This window comes from Phoxinus phoxinus (assembly GCF_949152265.1).
Source record: "Phoxinus phoxinus genome assembly, chromosome: 17".
Lineage (NCBI taxonomy): Eukaryota > Metazoa > Chordata > Actinopteri > Cypriniformes > Leuciscidae > Phoxinus > Phoxinus phoxinus.
The window spans coordinates 13,773,704-13,783,541 of NC_136892.1; the positions used below are offsets into that span (position 1 = coordinate 13,773,704).

At 40.0% G+C, this 9,838-nt stretch overlaps 1 protein-coding gene across 2 annotated transcripts in view; it reads left to right on the forward strand.

The window, feature by feature from the left end:
• ssh2b (slingshot protein phosphatase 2b) overlaps window positions 1-7,451 on the forward strand; it is a 32,975-nt gene extending 25,524 nt beyond the window's left edge. For both annotated transcript variants that reach the window (XM_079586183.1, XM_079586182.1), the window contains 3 exons: window positions 692-892; window positions 2,784-3,660; window positions 5,069-7,451. In XM_079586183.1, coding sequence (XP_079442309.1) covers window positions 692-892; window positions 2,784-3,660; window positions 5,069-6,358 — 2,368 coding nt within the window. In that variant the 3' untranslated portion in view covers window positions 6,359-7,451. The remainder of the gene's footprint in view (window positions 1-691; window positions 893-2,783; window positions 3,661-5,068) is intronic.
• Window positions 7,452-9,838: the final 2,387 nt, after the last annotated feature.

The window sequence follows — 9,838 nt, forward strand, 5'->3', positions numbered from 1 at the left end:
ATAAAATAATTTATAATACAATTATTATAAAATAATTGTTTACAAGTTAATTTATCTATCACAACATTGCAAAGTATGAAAAATGTAACATTGAGGAAGCATTTTTCAATACAGTATATTGTGCAACCCTAATTACTTCCTTTATATGTACGTGAAAAATAGAACAAAATGGCACACGTTGTAACACTGTCTATAATAAAATGGCATATAAAAATATGTTGAGGTGTCTATTACTAGCTATTACTGTTGCAATTGCTGACATTTTTTTAAATGACGACACAATCACAATTTTCTTTTCAACAATTTCAACAATTTTATACAAGGAAACAAATGAATAATACAAATGCTCACAATCCAAATGAATAAGAACTTAGAAATCAAATAACAGCCAGAAAAATGATAAGGATAAAAGAAGTCAGAATTTTCTGACTCCGGTTTGACAATGTATGAACAGTTTTCAGTCAGAAACTCGAAATGACGGTCATTCTGATATAATGTGAGCACAGCATTTGTATAAATGAATGGTAGTTTTAGGTTCAAAGTCTCTTTGTTTCTTTCTCCTCCTTGGTTTCAGATAAAGTCTAAATTCAAATTCATTGTTAACTTATGTTTTAGTTTTTCTTTACTAAAATGGGCTATCAGCACTACATCCATTTTTTTTTTTAACACAAGACTAATCTGATACCTACAGGAAAGCAGGGGCGAAGTGTCTGGTGCATTGCAAGATGGGCGTCAGTCGTTCGGCCTCCACTGTGATCGCATATGCCATGAAGGAGTACGGATGGGACCTGCAGCAGGCCTTTGAGTATGTTAAAGAGCGGCGGGCCGTCACCAAACCCAACCCATCGTTCATGAGACAGCTGGAAGAGTATCAGGGAATCCTGGTGGCAAGGTAAATATGTCATTTGAAAGTTTGTGAATAGACGGAAATGTCTGTGTGCATTCAATTATTTAAACATGTAAGTATGCCACTCACTTAAATGACCGTAGACATGTTCACCTCCATGTTAATGACACTGTTCTTTACACAGTTGATTATAGGGCTCTGATTGTATTCTCTGAGAAGTTACAGTGGCTGTTCGACCACATTCCACTTAGTAACTTGTGCGTCTTTGAACGTGTGCTTGCGTCTCAAAGATTGTAGGTTTGTGCATGTGTGGTTGGGTATGCATTTGCAACACAATGCACTTTGCACTTCCTGTAAAATTACTGAATGGGGTTATTCACATTTTTTTTAAGGTCTGACAAAACCACTCAATCCAAAGATGGATCCATATTATACACATTTTGCTGAATACTGAATGTGTAAATGTAGTCGACTAGGTGGTCGCATGTTCATTTTAAAATCGTAACATTAATATGTAAAAAACAACTATTTCAGACTGACCCATTTTAGCAGCTTAGTTTTCATAAATGATCTGGGTTTATGAAACTTAAAGTACACTACCGTTCAAAAGTTGTTGTTTTTAAGAATTACATTATTTTATTCAGCAAGGGTGTTAAATTGATTTTAAAAAATGTGACAGTAAGACATTTAAAATGTTACAAAAGATTTCTATTTTAAATCAATGCTGTTCTTCTAAACTTTTTATTATTCAAAGAATCCTGAATAAACGCATCACGGTTTCCACAAAAATATTAAGAAGGACAACTGTCTTAAACATTGAAAATCAAGAAGAAGTAAAAGAGGAAGGAAGAAAGAAAACAGCATATTAATGATTTTTGAAGGATCACGTGACACTGACTGAAGACTAGAAATGGCTGCTTAAAATTCAGCTTTGCATCACAGGATTAAAATACATTAAAATAGAACACAATCATTTTAAATTGTAAAAATATTTCACAATAATACTTCTTCTACTGTGTTTTTGATCAAATACATGCCGCTTTGGTGAGCACAAGAGACTTATTTCAAAAACATTCTTTCCGACCGACCCCAAACTTTTAAACAGTAGTATGTCTATTAATGCATACTCTTTTATTTTAGCAGAGCCAGAAAAAAATCCTGTTTTCCATGGTATGGGATGAACAAAACTGCCAATGAATTTTTGGTAGTTATTTATACCATAGTTGACATTTCTTTTGTCTGATACCGCAAGCTGTCATGTGTACTGTGTGTAAATAATGTGCTGTCACAGTCAATAGTCGCTCATCTGATTAGAGCAGAGGGTGTGAAATAAGACAAATGTGCTGCGAGTGTCTCGTTGCTCTTCTGCGGGACTGTTATAATTCATTAGTATTTTGCTTCAAAAACGGCATCATATTTTTTAGCAAAATATGCACTGGAATTTCTGGATTAACTACAGTGACCGATAATCAACTGTTCGTGCAGTGTGAAACACACAGAATATGAAAATGGCATGTTGCTACTTACAGCAGATGATCTCACTCAAACTTGCCCAAACACAACGTAACACTTTGCTTAGATCTCGTGTGATGTCAACTAGGCTAAAAACATGGTATTCTTTCAACTCATGCTTACGAACTGTGTACACACATGCATATTGACACATGAGACTGTTTAGGTTATGTTACGACAAAAACCAAAACAGCAAGCAACTATACAGTCACACTTTATCAATTAGAATTATCTTCTGTAAGTTTTCCATATTTATTGTCAAATAATATATCAGCCACCAAATTGTATTGGACGCCTCTAGTTCTTTTATACATTGCTCCACTGACGGTTAGTTTCATAAACTAATGCCTCCTTTTGATTGTATTGGTTATTGCCACTCCCTGCATGTTTTGTTTACTCTACCTTTTTCTTTTCTCCATACTAGCAAACAGAGACACAATAAGTTGTGGCGTTCTCACTCGGATAGTGATCTGTCGGACCACCACGAGCCGCTCTGTAAAGCCACTGCTGCACAGTCTCTCGGACGCTCCAATTCCCGTAACCAGACCTTCGGCCAGACGTCACCCTCGATACAGGAGCTACTGCAGACTCTCACACCCACTGGAGTTAAAGAGCAGGCGGCGCCTGGTGCGACACCCTGGTCAGATACTCACTTTTACAACGGCCTGGGGAACCCAGACGACAACCCCCATGAACCCACAGAGACCCCCTTCTTCCCAAGACCCAGGGCTGCCACTGTAGTCCCAGAGGCCAGGTCTGATGTCACCTCTGTGACTGTAACTGAGACGGTCTCGCTGGGTCGTCCTCATCCACCCGCCGCTGTACATCACCCACCCTCGTCCCCCAGGCTTCTCTCAGATGCAAAGGCCAATCAAGTACTGCCTGAGCAGCCTGAGGTGTCCAATCTTGTGCCTTTGGAGAAGTCTAGTCCAAAGGTCCTCTTATCTATAAACGTTAGGAGTAGGACTCCTGAGCCATGCACAGAGGCCCCGGACTCCTCAGGGCTGCAGGATCTCAGCCAGCAAGTGCCTAACGCGGAGACGGACTGCGCGGGGTTAAGTCACAGCAGTGATGAAGACCACCACCCCAGTGCCACATCTACCACCCCTCCCTCCACTCTAAGCACAGACCGCATTGACTTCTTCAGTGCCAGAGAGAAGTTCCAGGGCCTTTCTCAGGAGGGTCAAATCCGCGGGGCTTCTGAGCAGGCGTCGCAGCAGGCACCCCGGGACAAAAGTCCGAGCGTAGAGACCAAACGGTTACTTCCTGACAACCCTATTAAAGAGGAGGAACAGAAAAAGGTAAGGGTTAATGAAGAATGGTGGGATTGTGGAGTGTTTGAAACTTCCCGTATTAGTATTGAAAAATTCTGTCACCGTTTTCTCGCCCTCATGTCATTCCGAACCTGTACGTCTTGCTTTCTTCTGTGGGACACAAGTAAAGATGTTTTAAATACGGGTCATAAAATGAAAGTCAGAGGGGAAAGTTTTCCAGGTTTGGAACGACAGGGTGAGTAAATGATGACTGAATTTTCATTTGGGGGGAGCTTTTCCGTTAAAAGTATAACCTTTTTCCGCTACTTTAAAGTATAATGATGCATTAATGTGCTACCTTTCTATAATTTCTATAATTTTAAGTTTAATTAATTTCTTACTTGCAGAAAAAAACAAAAGCACAGTGTTAACCATCAATGAAATAAATAAATCTCTATGAATTACTTAAAAAAAATGCTTATTTAGATAGCTGGACAAATCTTTGAATGTATCTGTCTTAATATTATGTTATCGTCCTGCAGCAAGGCAATAACGTTCCAGAGAGTAAGTGTCAAACTTTATTAAAATCAGGATCCGTTCTCATATCGTGTCTCACCATAACCATGTTTGAGTGAAGTCTCATGCCCCACACTGCCACCCACCGTTGATGAGAAATGTTGCATGGGATCATTCATCTGTCATGGTGTTGATTAATCTGCTGAAGGTGCATTGGAGTTTTATGCACACGTAGAGTGAAAGGTGAAGTGTGTCATTTTGTGACATTTAAAATGCTTTTACCCATTCCAGTTCCATGTTCCCGTTTACACTAAAAGAACACCAATCGTATATTGACTAACTGAACAGTTCTAACAGCAGCTGTTTCCATCCCAGTTGTAAATTTAATTTATATCACAAATCTGAAAGTCCCAAAAACAACTTGGGAATAAAGCAGCGTTTCCATCCGATGTGTTCAAAAGAACAAAATTGTCTCTTCTGGGGAAATTGGTGCAAAATATTAATGCAAATGGAAGTTGGAATGACTGGAAAGCCACTGTGGCTCTTTTATTACATTCACTTGATGGTTCAGTAATGGTAGCCAGTCATCTGTCAGGTTTTGGCTCCCACATTTTAGAATGACCAGAGAAACATGTTTTCTTTTATTCTCTAAGCTAACTCCTCAGTCACATGACTAGTTGACACAAAAGTCACATGTTTTTTTTATTTTTTATATGGGTCCATGAATTTATTCCACCACCCAGAATGCCATAGCAATTAAGGTTTACTAGCACCCTAGTATCAAGGTTTAGCACGGGCAAGCATTGTTCACATTTTATCTACTTATTTTTACAATTCTGCTGGAGGCACAAAATGTTACACTTCACCTTTAAATCACAAAGTAATGGACATAGATATTCAATACAACTGACCACCCCATGCTCCTGTGTTTCTGCTACAGGAGAGCTGCAGTGTTACAGTCCATAACATAGTTTCAGAAATGGAGTCCATACAGCACAGCGTAACCCCTCCCCCCCTTCCTACCAGCCAACCTGTTTCCAGTAGCAGCAGTGAGGAAGAGGAGTTCACATCAGCAGAAGCTGAGACTGAGAAGGTGGAGCATGGGAAAGACTGGCCAGAGGGCACCGTGCGGCGAGCCACCAGGGAGCTTGAGCAGAAGATCAAGCAGGTGGTCTCGCCAGTGGCACCGGTGTCCTCGGTCCCCGCATGTCCCTCGCGACACTCCCCCGTCAACACCAGCAGCAGAGAGAGAACTGAGGAGACCTCAACCCACACACACCTCACACCTGATCCAAGCACTGTGTCAACACACCATCACCAGCCTCAGAACAACGCGGACAAGATGGAGAAAGACGAGAGTGTTTCGGCCGAAGAGGACCGAACAGGAAGCGAAAGTGAGAGACGACTCAGGGAGGGAGAGCACAGGAACACCGACCTCACGCACTCCAGACAAAGCCATTCCGATTCATCTAGCTCTTCTCCAGGTGTGCTTCTCCAGCTTGAGGGGATCACCGAGCAGGAGAGTTACACTGACTCTGACTGTCCCCTGGTGCACTGTCCAAAGGACATGAGAGAAACCTGGGAGACCCTGAAAGAGCTTGGGGCGTTCCTCTGGCAGGTAAGTGGCTGCTCGGACAGGAGGCTCAGCCAGCCTTGGTCACGGAGGGAGCATAGAAAGGGCCGGGCGACGCGAGAGAGGACCAAAGAGGTGGAGGCTCGGATCCGGCAGGCTGGACTGACCCCACCCTCAATGATGAAGCGCTCGGCCTCGTTGGCCAAGCTTGGGTCGTTGGAGCTCTCGACCTTTGACCTGAACGAGCTCGACTTGATTCCCGCCTTACTCCCTGCTCCCACCAACAAGCCACGGCCCCACTCGTACAGTGACGATACCTCAAAAAAGAAGCGTGTTTTGCCCCGTTGCACTCCTGCTCTCCCTTCCTCCTCCGCCTCTCCTGCTTCGTCCACTGGATCTCATTCGCCCGGACACGAAGAGAATAATGATGAGACTGAAGAGGCGGAGTATAGTGACTGTGATGTCATGCCCATGCCACTGCCACTCTCCTCACCCTCCAATCAATGTTGGAGGGAGGATAATGCACAGGAGGAGGCCGGTTACGCCCCGTTACCTGCTCCTGCCTCGATACCCGTGGCTACACGCCAACAGTATGGGAGGACGCATCCCCTGCAGAGGCTGAAGAAACGAACTGTTAACCCTTACCACACTATGTGACTTTTATTCTGTATGTGTGAGTGTATGTTTGTGAGTGCAAGAGTGAATTTGTGATTAAAGGGATAGTTCATCCAAACAGGATAATTCTGCCAACATTTACTGTCAATACAGACCTGTATGACTTTCTTCTGTGGAAAAATGTTTCGCCATACGTTGACAGAATTGTAATTTTTTTGGATGAACTATCCGTTTAACTTGCCACGCATACCTCAGTGGGCCTTATCCAACCGGAAATCAACAAAATGTGGACATTTTAGAGCACAATGTGATTTGAATGTTTTTTTTTGTGGGATTGATGGCTCAAAAAATAGGAATCGTGTAATCCTGACCCATCATTTGAGTAGAAAAATTGCTGCTCTGTAGGAACAATGAAGTGCTGTGACTGATATACTTTTTTGCACAGTGTCTATCAGGTCGCTCTTTGCATACTATGGTAGTACATTACCACTTCATCCTTTACCTGTCAGTCTATGAACGAAAACCACAATGTTCTCTGCTGAATTGGATTCTGGAGGTGTGTGTGAGTATATGTGTGCGTGTTGGGGATTGAAGGAGAGCCATAGATGAGTGTGTTTAAATACATACAGAAAAGAATGACATGTAATTGTGAGTGTAAAATTATTACAGATGTGAGATTAATATGTGTATGCATGTTGGTTTAATGAGAAATGGATCCGTTCTGTGGTACTCGTAGAATGTAGAGTTTATGGGCCTCAGTGCGCGTATGTATATTTTGTGGATGTGTATGATATGTATACTTAAACATGGGCGTGTGTGTATTTCTGGTCTGTTTTCACTGCAGTTTCTTTCTTCAGCATTTTCTGTTTTATTAAAGGGACAACAAAAAAGAGACATGGGGTATTTTAATATGCACTTTTTATTATTGTTTTACTTTTTTTTTTAAACTGTGGTTTGTATTCTGGAAGCATGCTCACGGAGTATGTATTTAGAGTTGTTTGTAAGGCTGTTTGTTGTACAGTGCAGAAAAGAAAGAAAACTGAAATGTGTCTTTCTGTTTGTTGTAAGACTGGAAAAATATTTTATCTTTTTATTGTGCTTAAACTGTGACAATTAAAGAAGATTTCAAATTCACAAAGTATTTTTTTGTATTATGGAGGAGGGGGTATTTTATGACCAGGTTCCCACGGTCCTAAAAAAAAAAAGCCCAGAACACTTCAATTTTTATTTTAAAAGTATGATGTCTAAAGAAATTACAAATCTTAAAATGTCATGGTAAGTAAATTTTCGTACAAAGTTTGTAATGAATATATAAATAGAAATTGGTCTTTGTGAGTCCAGTCTCTATAAAATAATAATCATTATCCAGTAATCATGAATGACAAGGAAAGTAATAGAGATCTATTGGTCAAAAAGAGTGGGAACCCTGTATTAATCTTAATGTTTTACTTGTATGGTGGTATTCATAGTGTTCAGGACATAGTTAATAATGTTGAACTGATTCTTGCTACACTTTAAAAACTGAGGACCTTTTATCAAAGAAGAATCATAAAAATCTCCTCAGACCTACCAAATGTAGTCTCTAGGATTTTTTAGTCCACTTAGGAGTTCAATTCAAGTGAATGGGGGTACATATTAAAAAAACAATGGATTGAATTCCTAATAAAAATCAATTAGTCACAATGCAGAATGCTCACAGATATGAAGTGGTTATATTTTAACACATGTACAATGCAGAACACCAACCCTACCACACACACACACACACATGCAAAATAAATGGTGAAATTAACAGCATTTTATTTTTTATTCAGAATTAAAATAACGATTTAATTAATTTATAATGTCTAAATAGATATCTGAATGAATACTGTTGGAAAAAAACTGAATGAAACTGTCTTTAGGATCCAGTAGAACAGTTCATTTGATCCTTATAGAGCTATAAGGCCATCTAGTGACTAGAGTCATGAATCATTATCATATTTTTTTCCCACAAGAGGTCGGCAGAGACACCTAATGTATGATATTTTGAGCTGAATTAAAACGGCTATGCATGAAATTGTATTTTGAATTTAAGTTAAAAGAATGTGCTTAAATTTGTATCTATTGATAAAATCTAGGAATTTAAAGGTAAATAAAAAAAATAATAGTAAATATCTCCAAAAAAATTGCATAAAAAAACGAAATGAAATGGAATAAGCTTTCTGGACAAAAAAAAAAAAGTATAATTTTAGGGCTTCGGGTCATTTTGACCTGCGAGGGAAGGGTTTGTCACAAAGTGGAGAGAATGATGAGGGTTAAATCAAAGTAAAATGCAGGGATTTATGCTGTGCTTACAGCCACCTGACCTCAGTGAGTGCTCACTGCAATCTATAGCCCTGTCACCGGCCTGAGAGAAATAGCCCGACACCGACAGCCGCTTCGAAAATAGACAGACCGCCTTGACCCCCCTTGCTCATACTCTATGGCAAGCCATATTCACATTTAACTCTTTCATTACCATTGACGGAATTTTCTGGCTTTCCGTGTTTCCACTGTTAAAGACTAGGGGGCGCTGTAACGCATCTTCTGAAAGATCTAAAAAATCTCCTGATAAAAACATGCGAGGAAGATGCAGAAACAAGCGATAACATGAGTAATCATAAGCATATGTAAAATAACGCGATCATCAACAATAAACAGTATATAATCAAAACTGCCTAATTTTACTGAATGAAATGTTGACCCAGGACTTGGACTGTGCAAGCATTAGGGGTGTTGATGGACTCGATCTACTCCATCTTTTTTTTTATCATCGTTCTGAATCACATCTGAATGTAGGCTAGTCTTTGACAAAAACGTGATTTCTCAGCTTTTTGCTCAAAATGTTGCTTTTTTTGTTTGTTTGTTTTTTGTGGGTGGTAGCCTAAAGTATGATTTCACTTTTCTAACTTTAGTTAGTGTGAAATGTTGCTGTTTGAGCATAAACAACATCTGCAAGTTACACCGCTCAAAGTTCAAAGCAAAGGAAGACATTTGTTTTTAAAGAAAAGGACTACAACAAACTGCTGGTATTGACTACACGACATTCCTCCCGGGTTAGTGACATCAGCAACCCTAAAATGTACATAAACCCTCCCCCGGGAACACCAGTCCATGTTGAGAAGAGGAAAAGTTGTTGTATAAGAGTACATTTGTGAGTCAGATCAAACTTTAACATCTTTTCACATTCAATAGAAATTCACTCTGTGTGCATCTCACAACAGTTCCTATACGAGCGATTTATAGATTATGGCAGAATATCCTAATTGAAGGATATTCACATCATATTCACCCCACATCAGCAACATAAATTCATCAACTGACCATTCAGAGACGTCCTGTTGCAGTCTACATGTTGTCACTTCTTCTTGAGTCTCTCCATCTCTGTCTGACTCCGTTTTAACATTAAAGGCCGAACAGTTTCTGTCATTTTAGTGTGTCTGCATTAGATAATCGCAGCTGTTAACACACACTCTTGAAACCCCGTCCTCTGCAGCAGCT